Here is a 25,181-nt window from a genome sequence, read left to right as displayed (position 1 = left end):
AAATCAAGTGTGAAGATACAATAAAAATATTTTCACATGGGCAAGATCTTGAAAAACTTACTTCCCATCTACCCTCTTTCAAAAAACCCCTAGAGAAAGTACTGCATCAAAACTAGGGAGTAAACCAAAACAGAGGAAGAAGTGAGCTTCAGAAAATGGGGTCTCCAACAACAGGTGCTAGACGTTGAAAATTCCCCAGATGAGGGTATGACAGCTTGTACTTAGACAGCAACTATCCCAGAGTGAAGCCAATCAGAGCTTCTAGGAGCTATATTCAACAATATAAAATTTCTAAATCCTTGAATGTATTCATAAGAGATTTAGATGATTGGGAGAGAGCAGATTGAATTTTTGATGTCTTAGAAAATTCCACAATGGAAAAAAATGACAGTTATTAAATTGAAAAATAAAAATACTTGTATTTTGCAGGAAAAAGAATCATTAGTAAATTTGAATGGCCACAGTTATAATAAATCAAATATTGAATTTTGATCTAAGCAAAATTGTGATGTAATGATACTAAAAGAATGGGGAGATGAAAAAACATTAATCCTCATCTTCAGTGGTGGGAAGTCATGACATAACATCACACACAAAAGAAGTAATAATATTGGCATGTTATTTAGAGATCATGGGCATACATCCCTTGGAGTTGCAAGTGATGGTTCTGGGCAGGGACAAATGGCAGAGAAGGAGACAGACAATTATTGTTTATGTTGAATGTCTTATAGAACTTTTTGATTCTTAAAACTATGTGCATGTACAATAACTTCAAAAAAAAACTAAAATTAACAAAAAGAAAGCTAACCAAGTCTCTCTTCATTCTCCAAGAAAACCTTTTTCTCCTTTCAGACCCCTAGGAAACTGTTATAATGTGTTTATTTTGTATTATTTTGTTCATATGTATTCTTATAAAATATGTACCGTTGCTTTGTGCATTTAAATAATTTTATGGTATTGAAATACACATGCTCTTCTCTTTCCTAACCATTTTCTCAATCAGTCCTCTTTCACTAGGTAAGTTACCCATTCATATAGCTTCCAACACCATCTTTATGCTGATGTACTGGTGACTCTAAACTTATTTTTCTGGCCTTGACTCCTCCGCTGTGTTCCAGATTCGTATATGCAACCATATACTTAATATCTCCATTTAGTTATCTAACTGAATACTCACATCTCAAACTTAATATACCCCAGAGGGTAAGTCTAAATCCCGCCCCCCATTCTTTTACACTCAGTAAATGGTACAGCCAGTTATTCAAGCTGGAAACCTGAAAGTCGTCCTTGATTCCAGAACTCTGCCCCTGTTCCCCAACATATTGTCAACGAAAATAATCCATAACCAATCTATAAATGAAAATTTGGGTGAGTTTATTCTGAGCTTAAATCTGAGGATTATAACCCGGGGCCTTTCTTGCCGAAGGAAGAAAGGGCACCAAAGAAGTGGGGTGCACAGACTGGTTATATACCCCCAGAGAGGATGTTTCACATAGGATTGAAATGTCCCTTTTACAACAGTTGTGAGACTGCTCTGTCGGCACAGCGATTGATGGAAACAGCAGGTAGGTCTTCTGTCTCAGTGAACACAGCAGGTGGCAGTCTGCTGTCTCCAGCTGAGTGTTCACAGGTGAGCTGGGTGGTCAAAGGTGAGTGCAGCAATCAGTTCCTAGCCTAAGGAAAAATGCTAATGTAGGGGGAAGTTGCACCTTTATCTCAAGGGCCTTTGTTCTGGCCATAGGAAATGTCTAAGCAGACATGCAATGTGTGCTCAATAGCCACAGTCAGGCCCTTTTGGAGGAAAAAAAGAAGTCAGGCCAAATTAGGTTTATACCAAATGGCTTCCTCATATACTCCAATATATCCTATTGCTTGCCATTTTTATTTGTCAATATGCATACACTATGTTCAATTTACCAAAAAATCCTGGCTATTTTACCTCAAAATTATATCTTGAATCCATCTACTTTCCTCCCTCTTCACTTTCACTAATATTTATTTGCTAATCAATTAAGTAGATAAATAAACCAGGTTTCATATAATAGTAAATGCAATAAAAGAAATAAACAGGAAGACGTTAGAGAATGATGGAGTGAGTACGTCTTTTAGAAAGAGTGATCAAACTCAGGATATTGTATTTGAGCTGAAAGCCAGCCATGCAAAGCTAAGAGGACAGCATTCCAGGCATGGTACTGCACATGCAAAGGGCCTGGTGAAATGAGTAAACAATTACTGAGCAAGCTGATTCCTCGAAAAAAGTGAGACAATAGTCTGTCAACTTCAACAGTATGAGAATTATGAAAACAACAGAGCAAATATTGTATTAATTTCCACTAAATTTTAATTGTGAGACAATAGTCTATCAACTTCAACAGTATGAGAATTATGAAAACAGAGCAAATATTGTATTAATTTCCACTAAATTTTAATTTTTTATAAACTTTTATTACTCCCAATAATGCTGATTTGTCAAATTTATAAACATAGGTAGAGAAAAGTAGAAATATTCAGGTTCTTCTGTAAAATAAATCATACTATAAAGTATGCTCCTCTTGGAGTCATTCTGTTGGAAAAGGGCCTGTTTTGGGGATTAACAAAGAACTGCATCCCAGTGAGCATGAACTGATACAAGTTACCCCAAAGATCCCTAACTTGTCCCACAGCCTCAAGTTCTTCAGGCTCAGAGGATGGGGGAAAACCAATTTAATAACTTCTTCTCTCCCGCATAGAAGTCCTCCAGGGAAAGAAGATGTGATCTTGAATTTTCCTGATGCCCCTCCAAGATAATTCTTTCTACTTGACTTTAGGAAGAACAGAGGGATAAGTAGCCTTGGTCCAAATTGTAGTTAAAACTACATTTTAGTCATTAAACTTTGTTCAAGCTTTTGATGGCCTTTCTCTTAGCAGGCACCCAGGGCCCTCATGCTGTCCTTCAATTTCTGAAAGTCATCAATTATGTCATTCTACCCAGATCTGTCTTCTCCTGCCCAACCTCACACGAAAAGTTAATTCTCTCTTCCTTCCTCTTATAACCCAAAGAACATCAAATCCACATCATTCAGGTGTTGTTATAAAATGTAGCTGTTTATAAATTTGAGTTTCATTTAGATTTTGATTATCCAAAAAAAAGGCAAGATGAGACTTGAAAATTGTCACTTAAGAAACAGTCGTGAATACTTACTCTCCCTGTTACAGGGAGTGGGGAAATTCCCAGGAGATAATAGTATAAAATAATTTTATCTATTCTACTAAGAGTGAACTGAGAAAAGAGCTGGAACTTACTACCAAAGTAATAATAATCAGTACTTACCAGTCTGTCGGCACATTGTTTACAGGCTGCATAGAACCACATGACCATTATTAATCTCTTTTATCTCATCTACTTGCTTGATACATGTTTTTTTGGCGTATAACTAGAAAGTTATTTGACTCACCTCATAAATCTAGAAATATCATAGAACAGCAGTTATCAGCATCCTCATAGTCAATGTCAATGTCATAAAACATTATTTTAACTACATCATTTGTGAGGTGGGTCAACAATGTCATACATAAGAGTTAAAGTATCAATATTTTAAAATTATTTTTTAAATAATTAAATTAGATGCAATGTTACTCAGATAATAATATACAATCAGATGTGCTTCTTTGAGTAGAAGAGAAAGGGTAAGTTTCCAGCTATTAAGTAGAGAGCTGTACACCAAAGACTCAAGTTGAAAGATAAAGATTGTAGATTCGATAGATTTTCGATTGTAGATTCAACTAAATGTTATTTACAAAGGCCACATTTAGAACATGAAAGTACGAGACAGTTGAAATCAAAAGGTTGGAAAAGATATAGTATGTAAATGCTAACCAAATATAGAAAGCAAATATTAATACCAGACAAACTTTAAGGCAAAAATTGTTTTTTGAAATAAAGTTGCTTCATAATCATGAGCTTTATTTCACCATAACTGTGGCCAATTTAAATGTGGATTGCTCCATATGGAGACAAACTCTGACGAAACAGACAAATACCAATCACAGTGTGAGATTTTGAAACACTCTTCTTTCGGTAATTGATAAACAAGCAGACTGAAAGTCAGTAAGAATGCAAACGTTTGGAACACATGATTAAGATATTTGACCTAATGGATATATATGGGAAAATGCACACAATAGCTGCAAATACACCTTTTTTTCAGGCACATGCAAAGCATTTACACAAATTTACCTTTTGCTGGCCATAAAGCAAGTCTCAGCCAATTTCAAATGTTTGAAGATCCATAGAGCATATTCTCTGACCACAACAAAATTTTTCTAGAAATCAATACCAATAAGAGAAATAGGAAGTTGCATCTATTTGAAACTTAAGAAATATATTTCCATTCCACACCCTACTGGAGGTGCTAGCCAGCACAGTAAGGCAATCATTCAGTCAATCAACAGGAAAGAAAGAAAGAAGCTATCATCATGGTTGTGGTGAAAAACCCAAAAGAATCTACAGACAAATTATTAGAATTAATGACCGTTTTACAACATTGCTGGATACAAACTCAACAAACAAAAATTAGTTATATTTCTACATACCATCAACAGCAGACAATAAAATTAAAGATATCATTTGCATTAAAATAAAAAATATTAATTACCTAGAATTAAATCCAACAAAAGAGGGGCAGACTTCAAGAAGGGAAAATATAAAACTTTGAGGAACCTTGGACAAGACCTAAACAAGTGGGGAGAGAAACCACATCTATGATGGAAAAACTCAACATTCTAAATATGTCATGCTTTCAAAGCAATCTCAACAAAAAGACCCAACAAGGTTTTGGGGGTTTTTCTTGGCAGAATTAACAACCTCATTCTAAAACTTGGATGGAAATGCGAAGAACTAAGAATAGTCAAGATAACTATTGAAGAAGGACAAAGCAAGCGGAATTACTCAAGATATTGAGTTTTCTTTTAAAGTTATGGTTCTTGTCTATGGAATTGGCACTGGTATAGGCAAGTGAGGAATAGATGGAATGAGATAGAATAGAAACATAGAACCAGACCCCCACATATCTGAACACTGGACCCGAGACAAAGGCAGTAAGTGGGAAAAGGAAAGTCTTTTTGCTTCGTAATACTGGGGAAAATTGGGTATTCATTTGAAAAACAAAATGAAATTTCCTTTGGGCTCCTATACCACAACTTGCATAAAAATTAACTCTATGTTCATTATAGACCTAAAAGTGAAAAGTGAATTATAAATCTTTTAGAAGACAACATAGAGAACATCTTCATGACTTCACGACTATGAAAAAAATGTATAAAACATGACATGAAAAGCGCCTATCACCAAGGAAAGGTTGATAAATTTGAATATGTTAAAATTAAGAATATCTGTTCATCAAAAGACACCACTAAGAAAACAAAAATGCAAGCCAAGCATGGCAGAAGTTATTTGCAACATACATAAAGAACAAAACTCATATCCATTGTCAGTTGAAAAAAAAAGACTATCCAAAAGGAAAATAAGCACTACACGAAAGAAAAGCAAATTGTCAATGAACAGGTGAAGAGGGGCTTAACTTCATTAATGATCAAAGAATGCTTAAAATGACAATAAGATATAGTACACACCCCTCAGACCTGCAAAATCTAGAAATTCCAACAATGCACATGTTAATGAGGATGTGGCAGAAGAGAAACTTCTATACACTATGTCAAGTAAAAGTACAATACTTTGAAATATAACTTTGATTTATTTAGGAATGTTAAAAATATTCATAGACGGCATGGAAATCCTAGAGATACTCATACATCTGTGCACATTGGATACACAAGATTGTTCATGGCAGCAGCATTATTCACAATATTAAAAAATTGGAAGCACCCAAATGTGCTTCAACAATGGAACGGATAAATAATACACAACAATGGAAATGAGTGAACCAGATCTACCTGCAACAACACAGATGGATATTAAGAGGCATGACGTTGAGAACAAGAAGCAAGTTGCAAAGAAAAAAAAATATGAATTCATTTACAGTGAAAGTTCAAAAAGAGGCAAAACTAAATAATTTTACGGATGCATGTATGGCAGTAAAATTATAAATAAAAGCAAGGAAGTGATAAGGTCAGGATGACGGTTACTTCTACAAAGGAGAGGTAACAGGCAAGGGACATGGGTAGGCTTCTGGGATTCTGGCAATCTTCTTTTTCTGGGCCTGAGTGGTGGTTACATGGAGGCTTGTTTTACAGTACGTTATTGGACTGTACACTTGCATTTTATTATTTTATTTTTGGAGATGTTATAGTCTATAATTTTAAAAAACAAATGAGAGCTCTTCATATATTGCTATTGAAGAATTCTAGAGCTATAAGTTGTAAAATGAAATAACAGTGTCTGGAAAAGTGTGGAAAATTTGCTACTATTTATGGAAAGGAAGCGAGGGAGGGTGAGCGAGAGAAAGAGATTGACACTTGAAGAATAGGGTAACCCAGACACCAAAACACTGGTTGCGTCTGGGCAGGAGAAATAGGTGGCCAAGGGACAGGGTTAGAAGAAGAATGACTATTCACTGTGTACCTTTTTATGTCTTTTGAATTTCATACCATGTGAGTGTATTCAAAATAAATAAATAAAAATACCTAATAATAGAAAAGTTTTCCAGCAACTCTAACCATATTTATCCACAAGGGGTCACTACTGAGTGACGTTTAACTCTAGCTCGTTACCAGGGAAAAACTGCTCTGAATTCTCCCTGGAAGTGAAGAAGGTCATCATTTACGTTCTTACTTTATTTTACACCACATCATGTTCCAGAAAAGAAATTTCCATTCACCAATACCCACCAGAAATAAATAATAGACATTTAAAATGGGGCAAAAGAAGACGAAGAAGTGGAGAGATCATATGAATCCAAGGGTGAGTTTATAAGAAGCATAGTATTAACACTCCTCCCTAACGGTAACACACAAATTAGATTCTAAGGTTTTCAGCAGCCAATGCAAAAACAACAAGAAGGAAGGTGGTCAGTTACACAATTCAAAATCTCGTTCAGGAGAACATTAAGACCAGGCAAAAAATTTTCCCAAGTAGTCTGTTAGAGACCATCTATCAGGACTCGTGAGGCAAAACTCCTGACTGGTCTTAATCACAAGCATAAACCAGGGATCAGCTGTGAAACTGAGCCGTCTTACTCTCTAAGAGAAGCAGAAGACCTTTTGGGACTTCAGACAGGGGAGGTTTCATTGATGGTTAATCATGAATGAAAATGAAACTAAGAATACATACTGTAGAAAAAGAAGTCGCCAGACTGGGCTTTAAAAAGTTTGGTGTCTTACACATTAGAGAGTGAGTGTCTTCACTCAGCTGGGTTTTTCAAAATTTGGTTATTGCAACGAATTCCCTTCTTTCATAAAGCTGAGCTGATTGTACTTTGGGCTACCAATGGGTTAAACACTATCCCCTCAGTCAGAGGGAAATTGGCCGTGACAAACACTGCTGCTGACTCGCAATGCAGGGCTTCGGGAGGTATAAAGACGGAGTTCAGGGCGGGGAAGACACAGCTTTCTCAGGGACGGAAGCCACAACAATTAGAGAAAACCCGTCGGCAATTATGGATTCATCTGACAGTCAAAGGAAAAAGATAGCAGTCATTGGTGGTGGCTTGGTAAGAATCTATCTGGATATATTATTCCTGCTGGTATTATATTAATTACCATTACTCTTAATAATTCTTATTAATCACTTGGACGGATTGTTCATTTTCTTGTGAAAACTTTTCTGATATTTAAGTATACCTGTTCTAAGTGTGGTATTAGTTTTAACTTCCTCTTTTCTAGGAAAGGTATTTTATTTCCATTAAATACAAAGGTGTCTGTTTTCCCTCGTCATTCTGGTTTAGCATTTCTTAAAAACAGAAGAGAAAGACCATTGAGTTTGATTTATCTCCAAATTGGCTGTGTTTTTAGAAGCATGTTATTCTAAATAGTCATTTTAATCAAAACGTTTGCCCCAGTTTGGTTGATAACTCAGTTGATACTGTCTAATAAGGATAAAAGGATCAAGAAACATGAAACTAATGCAAAATTGTCATGTTGATGTTCACTAGTTATTTAAATGTTTGGGAATAATACCTTGTCTGTCGCCTGACTTATTTGGCTGACCGATGAAACACCTAAGATTGAAGTGCTGGGCTCTCCCTGAGCGGGTGAGGCGGGCAGGCCAGGACTCGCCCCACACCCAGCAGGATGTGCGAGGCGGTTTCTCCTTGCTTCCATTGCTATCCCACCAAAGCTGGTTCTGTTCAACGCTGGGCTCCTTCAAGTCAATGGTCTTTTTTCCCCACTCAACAAAATTCCTATTTCAAAAGATAAAAATCCCCATTAGTTAAAGTTTAATCATTTTGTTTTCACCTTTGTTCTAGTCATTTGCAGGCTTTTAGCTCATAGTCATTCGTTCGTTTACTCAACAAAACTTCACTGAGGCCCTGATATGGGCCACTGTCATAGGCTGTATATAGATAGGTGTATTTTATATCACACATATCGTTATATAGTATATACTAACTTTGTCTTTTGTTCTGCCTTCTTTACTGTCTTTTCCCCAAAGTGCTACGACAGTTCCTCTAATACTTCTGGTGCTAAATTTCAAAATGCAGAGGAATGTTACCACATGCTTTATTGGTCAATCTATGTGACATATGTTGTCATTTTTTCATCCCGGGCTTAAGTCCAATTCTTGCCTATAAAAATTTTGCATAAAATGGGAATTCACGTATTCAACAAAATCTTATTGAGTGCCTGCTATGTCTCAACATTGTTTGGGGTATTAGGGATACAGTGGTAAGCAGAAGGAGGAGAAAGGCAATGGAGAAGAAAACAAGTCGTTTTGGTGAGTGATAAGTACTGGAAAGAAATGCAAACAGAGCAATGCTATAGAGAGTGTCTTCTGGGTATCTGTTTAGAGTGTCGTTGGGGACAGCCTCTCTGAGGAGGGGACATATGACCAGAGACCTGAATAATGAGAAGGAAGCAGCTATGTGAAGAGCTACGGAGAGCATTTCAGGCAGAAGGAACGGCAAGAAGAGAAACCCTGAGGCGATAGAGAATTGGACACGTTCAAGGCGCAGACAGAAAGGCAGACAGAATGAGGCTGGAGGGACTGAGATAGCCAGATCTGCTAAGATCTTGAGGGGCCAGGCAAGAAGACTGGACTTTATTCTAAGCGCAATGGAAAGCTGTTGGAGGATTTTAGGCAGGGAAGTCAGTTGTGATTTCCACAGATTCCTCAGGCTGCTCTGTGGAGAAAGACTGGGAAGCTGTAAGAAGACAGGATAGGCCAGTTGGGAGGCTGTTATGTTTGTCCGAGACTTGGATTAGGGTGACAGCAGTGATGTCTCTTCGAAATCCAAGGGGAGATAACAAATATGTGATGGGATATATGATTTTGGAAGGCATAAAAATGTGGTGTCATCCACGGATTTCTCCCCGAAGAACACTTAACTCTTTATCACGTAACCACTCCATTATCGGGGCACACTTACATTTGCTGGAATATAGGAGACATAAATCAATACACATGCATCAAGAAGCAACTAAAATTCCTCTGCCTAGGAGTGCTCTCCACCTTATTGCTCAGGCCCGTGCCTAGGCATCATGTGTGGTTCCATCTTTCATTTCATGCAAACCTCCAGTCCTCTTTTACTCCACCAGAAAGCTTAGCGGCTCTAGATCCAAAATAGATTTCAATTCTGGCCATGGCTAGCATCGTGTCCAGGCCACCACCATCCCTCATTCATACTCCTGCATCCACCTCCTAAGTGGGCTCCCAGCTTCTGCTCCTGTCCAAGGACAGTCCATTCTCCACAAAGCAGCCAGAATCATCCTTTTAAAACATACTTCTGATAATTATCACTCTTTGTTTAAAACTTTCCAATGGTTTCTCGTGCAAACAAAATAAAATCCAGGGCCCAGTCCAGTGGCATAGTGGTTAAGTCCACACTCCACTTCAGCAGCTTGGGGCGCACAGGTTCAGATCCCAGGTGCAGACCCACACACACTGCTCATCAAGCCATGCTGTGGCGGCATGCCACGTATAAAATAGAGGAAGATTGGCACAGGTGTTAGCTCAGGGACAATCTTCCTCAAGCCAAAAGAGGAAGATTGGCAACAGATGTTGGTTCAGGGCCAAGCTTCCTTTCAAAAAAATAAATAAAAATAAAAATAAATAAATTCCAAACTCTTCGCAAAAGGCTCTTGTGGGAACTGAGCCTGTCTGGCCTCACCCTTTCCCTGTTTTATGTTTTTTATATTATCTAAGAGTATCTGAAATTACACACTTTATTAGTTTTTGGTTTTTTATATCCAACCAGGATATAAACTCATATTTACCAATGTATTCTAGCAGTTGGAACTACGCCTAACATTACTTAATGTTATTATTTAGTTAGTATTTGATAGATGAATAAATGAGAGTAATGGAAAAACTCTTCTTAAGGATATGAAGGTGAAGGAAATTTCCTAACAGATGAAAGCTTAAATATTGAGGCTTTTATAGAAAAAAAGCGTGGATTAAACAAAGCAATTGAAGAAGGTTAAGTTAAACATATAAAGGACAGCATTATTTCCTCACCCATCTTCTTCCTTGTGTTTCTTATCTCCTTTCCCGTTCTCTCCCTCCCTGTGGGCTGGGTCCTGGACAGTACATTGGCCAACACCTTAAAGGCTCTTCTCGGCCCCTAGGAGAAAACTGCAACAGAACTGAGAACCTTTACTCGGAAGTCAAAGAATACAGTGAACTTCCCTTCTTTCCAGTGGTAGCCCTGCCCAGGGAAAAGTCACGCTAAGAATGTGTCCTTGCTCTAATGTTGTGATTGGCTGATCCCGTGTTAAACCAATTGATTTCTGTTCTTTGAAGACACATCAGGGGCCGGCCTCATGGCCAAGTGGTTAAGTTTGCACGCTCCGCTTCAGCGGCCCAGGGTTTCGCAGGTTCGGATCCTGGGTGCGCACATGGCACCGCTCATCAGGCCACGCTGAGGCAGTGTCCCACATGCCACAACTAGAACGACCCACAACTAAAATATACAACTAAGTACTGGGGGGATTTGGGGAGAAAAAGGAGGAAAAAAAAAAAGAAGATTGGCAACAGTGGTTAGCTCAGGTGCCAATCTTTAAAAAAAAAAAAAGACGTGTCAAGTCAAAGGGGTGAGAAGGAATCAACAAGGAACTCTTACTGAGAAACCAAGGGTGAAAGAAACTGTAAACCATGATCATAAACTGGTGAAAGTTTAACTATTGAAAAGTGGAAAAAGATGTTCAAACAGTATTTCAGAAACATTAATCTGAATATTTAGAAAAATCACAGTATTAAGTTTAATATTTCCTTCTTGTGTGAAACACTATTCCCAGATACCACCCCCCCCCCCCCCCCCCCCCCCCCGCCACTGGGATCCCCTCCTAGAAGCTGGAGGATCCGCCTGGGAAGACCCATCCCCCCAGAAAACGCCCACACAGTTTTGTTTGCCTTTATGACAGGCTGCATCCTATTAAAGTTGACATGCATAGTTTATTGCCCATAGAAGATTTTTAACTTCATGAGTCTAAAGATGGTTTTATCTCTGGGTCCTGCTCCCTTCTTTTTTATAAAGGTTACCCAGCGCCTTCTGCTCTCAAACACACTAAAACAGTTTATGTACTTGAGTTTGCTTTCAGAAACAAAGTTGATGGAATCACGCTCTTAGAAGTTACAGACAATTAAAAGAAAGACGATGTTTTTCACTAGAATGGTGTCATAATGAATGTAATCTTTTGAAGGACTAACTTGAAACAGGATTTGAAAAACGATCTTTACTTTTCAGGCTGGAAGGGTTTCTACAGGCGTAGCTTTCCAATTCTAACAAGTTAACCTAGGGGAAAAAACTGCCACCAACATAAGCCACCTCCCTTTGTGTTACATGACACGCTTCTTTTCTTTACAAAGCGACCAGCCAGAGAAGTCAGACGAAAGGCTGTCTAACCTGTACATGGATCCTTAAGGACATAGTCAGGTCCTCGGTATTCAGAAATTCTGCTTCTGAAGACTTTTCAGTGTTTACAAATAGGACGGAAATGATCAGAGCCAAGGGGCACTCTTTCCGTGACAGTTAGAGCTACTTAAGCCCCCATTTTTTGGTTGAAGCCTAGAGCTCTGGCTGAAACGATTAAGAAGGATTGCAGGCCTAGCTGCCTCCTGCTGCTGCTCTGATCTAGCACACGCCCTGAAGATGCATTTAGGGTGTCATCGAAGCGTTTCTTCTGTCTCCCCCGCTGACAAGCAGCTCCACTAACCAGTGTTTTGTGATCCATTCTCCCTACGTTTGACCAAGCAAAATTCTCCATTAATAGGTGTTTAGACAGTAAAAGCTAGCAAACCATCAGGGTGAGGAGACTCGTGCGTTTTCTGACTTGCTGTCCATAATGGTGCCCTACCCCTGGTATTCAAGTCAAGTTAGTGGCCTCTGCTGATGAAACTGCCTTCGAAGCAGCTTGACCTGGCCTTTGTGAGCCTGTATCTCACAGCTGTGATGTTAGATTCTGCCAGGGATTTATAAGCTCGAAATGGTCTTGATGTCAAAGTGGCCCTAGATGGTGTCCCTGCCCTGTCTCCTTAGGCTCTTTGCACTTCGCCACTCACTGCACTCGGCTTAGTGGCACAGAGTCAGCTCTAGACGGTGAGGAGCCCTCGCGTCGGAGGGTCTGCCATCAGCTAGAGGCTCAGGAAATCTTCCTCTCCCTGCCTCTCGCTTTCTTCATCTTGGGCTAAATCTAGGTCGCTATGTCTTTTAACTCTGAAATTCTGCTGCTGCTTTTTCACACTTCCTCATTCGCAGATCTCTGACTTTGTTCTCAATCTAGTCTTTATAAAAGTAGAAATCAAATGTCACTCAGAATTTTCACTTTCTCCAAAGTCAATATCCTAGACACATACAAACAATCAAATGTTTGACAATCTTGAGTCAAGGGTCTAGATATAACTTGGTTCAAATGTATGCTTTTCATTTTATGCAAATATTAATAAGTAAACCACATAAAGGACTTATTTACTATTGCTTACCTTTATTCTTATTTTATTACTATTAAATTAAACAAAACTCTATTCACTCCACTGTTGTTTTCTACTCCCCAGCTATTGAAACTTATGTATGAAAACCCCTCATTTCTGCCCCAATATCTAGTCCCTTCCACAAACAGAAGTGGAGTGATTTCATCGTGGCTGTAGAAGTCACCCTGAATTTGCTTAATGGCCGGGGGCAAGTTGTGACCTCACTGTGTTAGCTTTCCGTAGTCTCTTTTACGGTTTGTTTGTGCCCCAATTCTTCTCATCAAATAAGCTTTCTTTCAGCTGCCTCGCTTCTGTACCTATATTTTTCTATCATGCTTGACTAACATTTCACACCTTTTTTTGCTACCCTGGTGGACTTCTAAAGCCTCATGAATCCTGCTCTCACTACACGACACGGAGAACTCATCCCTCAGAGCTGACTTCATTTGCTACCTGGGGAGCAGGATCTGGGATGGAGCCTGCAACTTTAGACAGCTCGAAGCTCTGTGAACTGCCTGCAAAGATTGTGTTTTTCTTTCCTTCTCATTTGTCCCAAAATACTCAAACTGTTTTTCTATTTGTCCGTACACATCCATCCACCCACCTGTTTATCTAGCTGTACACTCAAAGAGAAAAGAGCACACTCCTACACTGCTGATGATAATCTAAGTTGGTACCTTTTTCCGGAAGCCAATTTGAAAATATATATATTAATAGTCTTAAAAATCTGGGCAGATTGAAGAAAGCTGCTTCAGCTCTCCTCTGTCGAAGTCAGCCTCGGCTAGGCATCGACTTTAGAGAAACAATTGTCCTTCTACCCGAGAGAGATTAAAACCAATTAGAATCTTCAATGTGGTTTCTCAAAAACACCAAATCTGAACTGTATTCAAAACCTGCAACGAAACCTTCTGAAAATAATCTTGCCCCACGCACTCTCAGTCTCTTTCACGCACTCTGCAGCTATTCCAAAAACAAAACCAGCGAAGAGGCCGCCTCCTCCTACACCCCACGCTGTCACCATCCTCTCCCCAGGTCGTTTCAGACTCTGCTTTCTCTTTTCTCTTTTCCGTCTCCTTTCTCACTCTCCTCTTATTTTACCCCATTCGTCCTGACACTAAGGCCAAGGTGGCAGGTAGACAAGAGGGTGGGGATCTCAGAAGTTTCTGCAGGTTTTGCTCCTTTTACTAAAACTTGCCCTTTGGTGAGTGTTTCATTACTGGGATTTAATCAAAAGAAAGGAGTGTACGGCATAATATATAATTTATATGTGTATAAATATATATGTAATTTATAATCCTAAAATATATATATTTAATTTACAATATCTAATTTATAATATAAATAGATAATTATAATAGATAATTATATTATATAATTTGATAATATATAATTTATAATCCTAAAAAATTAAAATAATTTGAATGTCCAAATATAAGAGCATTGCAGACAACAAAATGTAATGCAATTACTAAATCTTTTGATTTAAAATATTTTCTGACATAGAATTATATTCACAATATACTATTCATTTTTTAAAGGAAATCATAAAATGCACAGCCTGCTAACGTTTTCAAAAGAAATGCCATGTGTTTTATATGCATAGAAAATGTTAACACTGGTTCTCCCTGCTGGTTAAATTGTGAGAGATTACTTTTTTCCTTCCTCTTTATCACGTTATCATGTATTTTCTAATTTTTTATTAAAAAACATGGAGCTCTTACTAAGTATCTGAAATAGAAAGATTGATAAAATACAAGCTATATAAATATCATTATTCCCTGGGCAGTCACAGTCTGATGAGGAAGTCAGAAAGGAATGCAAATAAATAATTCAATTTATTGAGAGAGACAGTTAAAATACTTATACATATAGACATCAGTGGAATTGTAGAAGAAAAGATGAATAAGCCTTTCAGAGGAGGAGAGGTATCCAGGAAGAAGTGCACTGAAGACATGAGTCTTAAAGGAAGGCTAAGCTTTTTCCAGACATTTAAAGCAGGAAAGAATGTTTCGGGCAAAGGGAACATTATATTCAAAAGCATCTAAGTATAAAAATGCATGGTATTTTCAGGAAATATACAGTAACTTTGGTATGCCTCTTACAGATAGTGCGTGGGAATAGCAAAAAATAAGCTAGAGAGAAACTGGAGTCACATGTAAGAGTCTTTTATGTCATGTCAAAAATTTGGAACTTTTTCTGAAGACTTAGGAGGAGCTAAGAAAGGATTTTAAGACAGAAAAAGCATCATCCAATTTCTGGTTTAGCGGCTACCCAGCTCTGTGAGGAGTAGAGACTGGGGCGGAGGGTTCTAGGCAAACTTTCAGTGGCCCAGCTGAGGGTAATGAGGGCCCCGCCCCGTGTAGGGAGCCGGGAGGGTACCGGTAGGAGATCTATTTTGAGAGAGATTCAAAAGGAGCCATCAGTGGGACTTTTTGCCTAAACAAATGTTTATTGGTAGGTAGAAAAGGGCTTTAAATGTTCTCCGAGGTATCCTGGTTGGGTGAACTAGCGGGCAGAGTTGACATTCCCTGAGATACGGAATACAGCAGGAAGAGAATATTCTGAAGGTTCAGGGATGGGAAGCAGCTGAATCTGAGGTATGCTGAGATGGCGACGCCTCTAAGGCACCGGGGTAGAGAGGTTCAGTAGCCGGAGCTGGTGCTCAGGAAAAGGATCTAGGTTGGAGAAAAAGTCATGAACAAGCTTGTCTAAGAGCCCCCACGAAAGTGAAAGTGTGTATGAGGTGTTCACCTCATCGTCATCAAAGGAGGAAATATCAAGACTACTGCTTGTTCTTAGAGGCCAAATTCAGATGATACAGGTCAGAGAGTCAGGGTAAGGATCAAATAATAAAACAATATTTGGCATAAAGGATGCAATTCTAGCAGATGTAATAGTTACAAAGTAGGAAGTCATTTTTATGTGCTTATTTCATAGTAAGTGCAGTTAACAATCTGGTTCTTCTCATCACATTGATATGCTCAAAGATCAAAGTCTTCAGACACCAAACTCTAGTTCCATGAGTAGGAGATACAAATAGGCTTTTGAAAAGTGTGTTTGGTGGTTATGTTTGAATGCTTTAGCAGTCCGGGTTCGTGGGTTTGGATCCCGGGCGTGGACCTACACTACTCATCAGCCACACTGTGCCAGCAACCCACATATAAAGTAGAGGAAGATTGGCACAAATGTTAGCTCAGGACTAATCTTCCTCAGCAGAAAAAAAAAAAAATTGTTTTTGGTGACAAACTCAGAAATGCCTATGATTCTGAGGGAGAGTTTTATCTGCTTCCTTAAGTCAAAAGTAGTTGACACACGCTTAACATTATCAGATTAATTTCAAACGTTAAAACAAAGAGGCATAAAATGCATGAAATTTTTATAACCATCATGCCCCTTCTTCTCAGGGTCAGCATTTATAAATCAAAAGGTATGGTTTCCTCATGATCATTGGACACCTGAACAATCGTTTCTGGAGAGGTCACATGGGAATTACCAGAAATTTAGTTAATCCTATTCCATAAAATCACACCCGCTCGACACCTGAGAAGTATACCACAGTGTTTGCATAACAGAGATTCTCAAATGACCTTTTTAATTGGTAACTTAGGCATCCACGTGAAGGGCCAGGGTGGGGTCAAAGCACATGACTGAAAAGAGGAAGTAAAAGGGGACAAAAAGACGGTGGGGAAACGGAACAATAAACTGGGTAAACCCATCATTACGTAATCAAGGAGTCTCCTCCGGGCTCTGCTTACGCACAAATGGGCTAGACCAGTTGTTAATAAAACATTTAATTTACAAATTACAATCAGAATAGCACTCTTGTGGACTTTCCGTGCTTCGAGACAAAGATAAGGAAAGACTTTTCATAATTGTCCATGTCCTTAACAGAACCGTCCCGTTCTCCAAGGCTTAACTCCAAGAGCCAGCAGCACTCAAACTGTTGACGGCTCCCAGCTGCCTCACCTGCCCCATGTCTTCTCCCCGCGCCCCACTCTCCTCTCTATTTGCGCTCAGGAACCAGCTGTGTCTCAACCGAGAGTTTGTGGTGGGCTCAGAATGGAGTACACACGTCTTCCTTTCCATTTATATCTTTCCCTCTAGTAGCCTTTTTGCCCGCCTAACAGCTACAGAAGGCACTGACAGTTATTCCCGATTAAGCACATTTTACAGAAATGAGAAGGGGAAATAAAGTTTGAGTCTAAAAGTAGTTTATGAGCCCCATTACTAGTCCTTCTAGCTCAACTTCTATAACGTCTACCAATATGCATTTTTCTTTTAGTTTATTTGAACTTCAGTTACCAGAATTGGAATTATCATAATCTTTGTTTCAGGACACATCACTATGACTGGGCTTGGAGAAGTCATTTTTATTTACCTTTTGGCTTGTTTGTTTATTAATAATAATAAGCAGCAGCTGTATCTTTGAACTCACCACTCGACACCAGAATTAATACATTGCCAATGACTCATACCAACCTCTGGCCTTCTCCCCAATCTGATCAAGCATTGCCCCGAATCTTGTGTTTATCCTTCCCTAGCTGTATATACACATATAAATGTTTTCTGTATATATGATATATATTTATCATATCTATACACACGTAAGTAATACATACACACTTCTAAAGTTATGTATCTACATAATTGAGTTTTAGTTGTCTTTATTTTATGAGTATCATGCACTATGATATCATCTGGGATTTATTCTTTTCACTTATAGTATTACTAATATATTCATATTGTTGCATTGCATTGTGTGAATATACCGTAATTTATTTGTCCATTCCTCTGTGAAGGCTATTTGGGCTGTTTCCAGTATTTTTGTTTATCTGTTTTAGTTATGAAAAGTACAGCTCTGAACATTCTGGCACATGTCTTCTGGTGTATCTGTTGGCCTTGAAGAGGTTGGTCAAATATGTAAATGAATATTCAACTTGACAAGATATTGCAAGCATGGGAGATCCTGTTTGCCTTCATCCGCTCTGGCACTTGATATTTTCATGAACCAAGATTGTACTTAATTCTGTTGTGTCCGTCCACCTGAGAATCCTTCTTGTCTCCTCCCCTGTGAGGAACCGTTTACACACGCTCGATTGGCAAACACACAAGTGCTGGACAGGTAGGGATCAACACCTGCCAAGCTTAGAAAGGCCTGAAGCAGATTCTCCACCCAAGTCAGCCTCCTCTCCTCAGAGCCTGGAATCAATTTTAGTCAAAGAAAAGGAAAATAACAAACCCGTGAAAGTAGACCACTGGCTCACCATTGGCTGGGAATGGAGCCTGTTCTGAACACCGTCACTCAGACCCTTGTTTGTTATGGCTCCGTTACTCCCCCATAGCCGACTTCCCAGGAAGTGGATGAATGGATTTCTTGCTTCTGAATCCCAGTCTCTCTACTCTTAGATCATTTCCTGCCGTCGGGTTTTCTCTGATGATTTGTGATTTAGATCGCAGCTTGTGCGTCCTACTTGTCTTTCTACCTAGCCCATTCTCCCAATAAGAAAGGCCCATTTCTGAGTGACTTCCTCCAGCGTCATTCCAGCTTCCCTGACCTGTTGGAGACCCGGTCGGTCAAGATCCATCCCCCATGGCACTTTCCACCACCATGAAAGAGGCAGTTGTGATTATAACACTATGAGAGAAAGAGGAGTTTCCCAAACCTTCTCTTTCCCTGCAGTGAAACTGACTCTATTTAACCTTTAACCCCTTCCAGTTTTTTCTCTTCTACATGCTATAGAGCAATTCAGTCTTTGGAAGAAATGTATTTTATTGCATGAACTTCATTGGAAGCTTAGTTTTTCCTTTCCTTGATACAAACTTGTCACTTCCACAGCCCTTCCTAGATATTCTCTCACACATAAGTGAAAGGAAGATAGACGCACAACTTTTAATACGTTGGAAGAAAGTGAGGAAAGAGGAAAGAGATTTAAGAAGATGTTTAACAGAAGGAAGTCACCTCTGGCGAAATCAAAGGAGCTGACACTAGTGACACCTCGAAGAGGCCAGGGCCCTGCTGGAAGAGAGCGAAGAAACTGTGAAAAAGATGTCAAGGCCCAGTTGTCTCTGCCAGGTACCCAGGGACACTGCTAGCTGAGACAGCTTCATCCCTGTGAGAAAGTGATGGTACGAGTACCATAGAAGACGAGGCACTTCAGACTAGGGATTAAGAAGGAAGCAATTGGCAATGATCTCTTCAGACACACCACGTGATAATAACTGACATGCTCACGATTTCAGTAGTGACTCCAGAGGACAAAATGGTTGGTTGGTTGGTTGGTTTATTATGAGTTTATTTTTTTAGAGCAGTTTAAGTTTCACAGCAAAATTGAGGGGAAGATACACAGATTTCCCATATACCCCTTGCCCCATTATCAACCTCACCCATGAGAGTGGTACATTTGTTACAATCGATGATCCTACATTGACACATCATCACCCAGAGTCCATAGTTTACATTAGGGTTAGCTCTTGGTGTTGTACATTCTACGGGTTTGCACAAATGTATAGCAACATGTATCGACCATTCTAGTATCATACAGAATATTTTCACTGCTCTAAAAATCTTCTGTGCTGCACCTATTTCCTGACTCCCTACCCCCCTACCCTGGCATATTTGTTTTAACGAAACAATTGACCATGGATTTCTTGGTTGGCCTTCCAGAATATTAAATATGTGAACTGCTTCGCAAAAAATAAATTTGAGAACTTTCCACACACTTAATGGTTTAAATAGGGACCAAGTTTTTAAAATAACCACCAGTGGCCTACAGAAATTGAGTAATAAGAGGAAAGTTAGGTAATGCAAGCTTTGAACAACAGGATTATTTACAAACAGGATATATATGCGCTGAGATGCTAAGGTGCCTTGGGGCAGAGGAGTAAAAATTCATGTGGAGTAAATAGTACAAGAGGACTGGGGTCCCCTGGTGCCTGCACCTGGCCTGACTCACAGGCCCCTAAACACTGACCAGGTGCAAGGCCCTCTCCGTAACCCCCATATCTCAGAGCTCCTCCAGCCCAGCATCCTCTCCCAGATGTATCCTCACCCCGCTCTGAGATTCATCTCTCCCAACTCAGCTGCTCGTTGCCACCTTCCCTTCCAAAGCCCTCCACAGGGTCCTTTGGATCCCAGTTCTTCAGTAAGCAAAATTTCGTGTTTTCACTTGACTCGTTGAATCCCCTCTCAAATGCCTGACCTTCACTGAGCCCTGAGGACAACAACTGTCATGCAGCCTTCTCCCTCAGCTCAAGTATCTTAAGACTGGAGGCTACCGTGGCATCCCACTCTACACGGCAAGTCCCAGGCCTGTAAATCTCCGTTGTTTTGTGCAAACCCTCTGAGGCTGTGTCACCTACTTATACCACCTTCTGTCCTCCTCACTGTTGTCATCAATCAACCTCTGGGCCACTTCCTCCAGTATCGAAGACTTCGGCACTTACAGTCTTTTTTCTATACCCCAGCCCTGCCATCACCCTGCGTGACTATCAAAGTTCTCATTGTTGGCCCCTCCCGCTCACTAGCCCCTCACTTCCTTGAACTCCGTGCTTCCAATCTCTTCCACCTCCACTGTGCTTCAGCCTCCAAGTCCCATGACCTCATCCTGGACCTGGACCTTGTCATCCCACAGGGCTGCCCCGTCTCAGATAATAGCATCAGACCTAGGACTCTGATTACAAACCTCCTAACTTTCTAGCTCTCTCATTCAGTTGTTTCTGCTACATTTGTTCTTCACAGGAACCTCCTACTTCTTCCTGTTCATCAGCCCCCCGCTGTCTTCCTTCCAACCTCTTCAACTTAGTTATTACTGACTATTCATTCATTCAACAAATCTCTTCAATGCCTTTGCTTCCCATTCCGCCCATATGGCCAAATCCCACTCTGCTTGATTCCAACAGCTTCCTCTCCATAGAAATCCAGGCTGTTCGGTGCTGCAAGAAAAGATGTAATAAACTTCACATCCTGGTGCCTCTATAAATTCACTGTCTCCATCCTCAACTCTATCTTCAATGCCGTTGAACCACACTTCTGTTTTATCGATTGAGAGCTCATTTTCAGGAACCAGATTGAAACATTTGAGTCTCAACACCAACTCCAGCACTTACCAGCTGTGTTACCTTAGGGGAGCCACTTAACTTCTCTGTGCTTCAATTTCCTTCCCTGAACAGGATAATAACGGTACCTATTACATAGGGCCACAGTGAAGATTAAATGAGTTAGAGCAGTGAAAGCACATAAAAACCACTTCATCGGTATTGTACATTATCATTATTGTTTCTTTAATCAGATTTCTCTGTTTCATTCTTTCTAGTAGTTATTTTTCACCTTTATCATGTGCTCCTTCTACTTAGAATCCTCTTCCCCCTGACCCATGCGCCCTTGTTTGGCTGACTCCCACTCCTTCTTTCAGGCTCAGCTTAGATTTCATTTTATTCCAAGAAGGCATATCCTATCTCACTGTACACCCTGCCGTGCGTTAAGGGTCCTTCCCCGACACTCTCATAGCTGTGCTTCCCCATCATACTGTTTCTCACCCTGTGGTGTAAAGGATTGTAATCTCCTGGAGAGGTCTGTGTATATCTTCCCCTTTTTGGTTACAGTTAACCTGACATCTGTTTTAGCTTCACAATTGTGTGAGAACTACAAACATAAGAAGCTTATGTCTAGTTGCAAGTTTGCACATACTTAAGCAACATTACAATAAAAAAATGCAAGCCAGCACTGGGACCTGAGGGACGTTTTTCCTTCGAGAGGGGTGCACCCCTCACTCCCACTGTGAGGCCACTGGAAGCCTGGCTCTTGCTCTGCAGGAAGTCTGCCGTTCCCAGGGGGTCAGCAAGCTCCCAGGTGTGTGGGCTGGGCAGTGGAGCCGTGAAGGCCCCCCAAATTCCTCTAAGCTCCACACAAGGCCCCTAAACATCCTGAGATGCTCCAAGGTGGCAAACCCACACCTCTGGGGCCTGGCTGCCCACACGGGCACCGTGGAGGGGGCCCTGTGAGTGTGTCTTGCTCTCTGTTGTACCCCAGCACCTAGCACAGAGCTAGCACATAGAAAAAAAATCCATAGATATGTGTTAAATAAATATATGAATAATATTTGAGAAAAAATGAAGATCCAGACCAGACTGTGAACTCCCTGAAGGCCGCCATTGTTTATTATCTTTGGATCAACCTTAACGCCTAGCAAGGAATCTTGTAATACTTAGAAATCAATACATATTTTTCAACCAACAATTTTTCTGTCTCTTGAAAGTTGTTTTTAGATTTCCAAAGAGATTCGTATTCTTTATCAACTTGCTTCTTCTCTGCATGTCACAATAGTCTCATCCTTCAGAGCTCAACTCACGAGTCATCTTCTCCACGAAGTTTCTGTTAATCCCTTTGTTCCAGTTTATCCATTGCTGGGTAACAAACCACACCAAACTTAATGGCCTAAAACAACCCTCTGTTACTGTGTGTCACAGTTCTGTGGGTGATGGTCTGTTATGGGGCTGGGGCTGCAGATATCTGAAAGCTTGACGAGGCTGGGAGTCCAAGATGGTGCGCTCGCATAGCTGACAGCTGGTGCTGGCTACTGGGGGGGTGAAGAGCTCAGCTGAGTCTCTTGACTGGAGCAATGGCACGGCCTGTCCACAGGGTTTGGGCTTCTCACACATGGCAGCCTCCAGATAGCTGTTCTTCTTACATGAAAAGGCAGGAAGCAGAAGGATCCAGGCTGGCTAGCTGAGGGCTATGCCTGGAAACAGCTCAAGTGTCACTTCTACTGCGTTTTATTGACAAAGGCTTCTACAGGCCCTCCTGGATTCAAGGAAGTGGAGAAATAAACTCCATCTCTGGATGAAGGAGTGTCAAGGTCACATTGTGGAAGAGAATTGGAAAGATTGTCGTGGCCATCTTTAAAAAATACAGTCTGCCACATCCCTCACGGTTAAATTAATCCCCTTCTTTCATGTTTTCTTGGACCCAGAATTATTTTGGACAGAAAGATCTCTCAGACTATGAATAACTCAAACAACCCATAGAAAAAGAGACAGCCAACCCAATAGAAAACGGGCAAGAGACTTAAACAGGCAGTTTACAAAAGAGGAGATCCAAATATCCAATCAATATATGAAAAGTGTTCAACCTGTTCAGCAATCAGTCATATGCAAATTAAAACCACAGTCCTCCCATGTTGCTCTCCAGCCATTGTGTTTAAAGTTTGAGAACACCAAGTGCTGACAAAGATGAACTCCCAGAAGCTGCTGGTGGGAAAACACATTAAGACAAAATTGTGGAACAGTTTGGCATACTAAAGGTGAAGATACGTACACCTTAACCAGGCATTTCACTTCCAAGTATAAAACCCTAGAGAAAATCATACACATATATACCAGGATACATGTACAAAAATGTTCTTTGCAATATTGTTAATAATATTTCCAGACCATCATTGCACAATACATACATATATCAAATCATTACGTTATATTCCTTAAATTTTACAAAATTATATGTAAATTCTATATCAATAAAACTGGAAAAAAATAATATTCTCAGACCAGATACAGCTCAAATGCCTTTCAACAGTAGAATAGCTAAGTAATCTGTAAGATTTCATACGATGAAGAATCATACTGTAACGAGAATGGATGACCTGCTGTTTACGTGCAAACACATGGATGAATCTCATAAGCATGGTGTTGAGTTAAAGAAGCAAGATGTAAAAAAATACACAAGGGTGATTCTAATTATGTGATCAAAAGCAGGCCAAATGAAACTATATTCCTTAGGGATATATTCCTAAGTGGGGAAACTATAAAGAAGCGAGGATGGGTTATCATGAAAGTCAGAGTGACATTTATCTCTAGGTGAAAGGTTGGGCACTGTATTGGGGAGGAGGCAAGGGGGATCTTTACTTTTTGACCCAACGTGGGGGTCAAATGTTCTGGAGGTTGGCAGTGTTCTACTTTTTGACCCTAGTGGTGGTTATCCGAGTATTTGCTTTCTAATTATGCTATAAACTAAATGTTTTATGGTCTTTCTGTATGAAAGTTTTATCTCACCATAAAAAAAAAGAAAAACAAGGAAAAAACCCCAAACTACCTCTAAAATTATACCACTTAATCTTGAGTTAATCCCATTATTTTTGCAAATGGTGCTTTCCAGTAGTGACTGAGTCAAGGTGATAACCGAGGTTAGGAATAGTACACCTACATACAATGTAGCATTTTTCCAGTAAAAATTCCCTACATTGTAGAATCAGATAAAAATATGAAAACACTTGCTTTGATTCCTAGGTTGGATCATTAAATGCATGCTTCCTTGCAAAGAGGAATTTCCAAGTTGATGTATATGAAGCTAGGGAAGGTAAGACGATACTGAAAATGGTGAGATGTGTTTCTCATTCTTTGACTTCTTTCTCTTTAGATTTTAAAAAGAATTTTTTTTAAAAAAGCGGAACTGTTATATTTTTCTAAAAACCTTATCTAAATTTAATTTAATACAAATTTACTACTCTTAATGTTTTCTTTAAAAGAGTTAACAAGGTCTTTTAATTTGGGCTGATTACACCAGTTGCTACATGCTCATAGTGTCCTAACATATAACAACGTGTAACGTGCACTCTCCTTCCAACGTCTTAGATATCCGAGTGGCTGAATTTGCGCGCGGAAGAAGCATTAACTTGGCCCTTTCTTACAGAGGACGACAAGCCTTGAAAGCCATTGGCCTAGAAGACCAGGTACCTTGTTAATGCATTTTCCTTATGGAAGGTAATGCCTGCTGTCTGTCAACAATTGCATGGTCTTGATTTCATCCTGGCACCATGTAATGCCAAGAACCTGTGCAGGAAAATTCATTTTACAAAGGTTTTCAAACTTCTAAATTTGGCAAGAGGATGAATGTTTGACGCTTGAGGCCCCTGGGGGAGCATGACACATGACGTGGGGCAGAGGTGCTGAAAGCCCACTTGATGACCCTGGGCTCCCAACAGGACGGTAGGGCTCTACGTACAGAACATGTGATCCAGGCTGGCATCAGGATGAGAGGAGGCAGGCAGACCCCATTACTTTGACTATACGGGTCCATAATCTCTCATCCACAATTCCATACTCCAAAAAGCTCTGGAAATAGAAAGCT

The 25,181-nt window shown here is 39.9% G+C and overlaps 1 protein-coding gene and 1 long non-coding RNA gene across 4 annotated transcripts in view; one reads left to right on the top strand and one right to left on the bottom strand.

The window, feature by feature from the left end:
- Window positions 1-1,811: 1,811 nt before the first annotated feature.
- On the bottom strand, window positions 1,812-10,742 carry LOC124248395 (uncharacterized). Its single transcript, XR_006891029.1, has 3 exons — window positions 10,610-10,742; window positions 8,113-8,336; window positions 1,812-4,302 (listed from the first exon to the last, which is right to left on the bottom strand). It is a non-coding gene; the product is annotated as an uncharacterized LOC124248395 (long non-coding RNA).
- The window catches only part of KMO (kynurenine 3-monooxygenase), a 53,785-nt gene continuing 35,812 nt past the window's right edge, over window positions 7,209-25,181 (top strand). The window contains exons 1-3 of one of the 3 annotated variants that reach the window (XM_046678309.1): window positions 7,209-7,646; window positions 24,341-24,410; window positions 24,686-24,783. In XM_046678309.1, coding sequence (XP_046534265.1) covers window positions 7,491-7,646; window positions 24,341-24,410; window positions 24,686-24,783 — 324 coding nt within the window. In that variant the 5' untranslated portion in view covers window positions 7,209-7,490. The remainder of the gene's footprint in view (window positions 7,647-24,340; window positions 24,411-24,685; window positions 24,784-25,181) is intronic. The other 2 variants (XM_046678307.1, XM_046678306.1) reach the window with 2 other exon arrangements.

Source organism: Equus quagga, chromosome 12 (assembly GCF_021613505.1).
Source record: "Equus quagga isolate Etosha38 chromosome 12, UCLA_HA_Equagga_1.0, whole genome shotgun sequence".
Taxonomy (NCBI): domain Eukaryota; kingdom Metazoa; phylum Chordata; class Mammalia; order Perissodactyla; family Equidae; genus Equus; species Equus quagga.
This window is presented reverse-complemented; position numbering and strand designations above follow the sequence as displayed.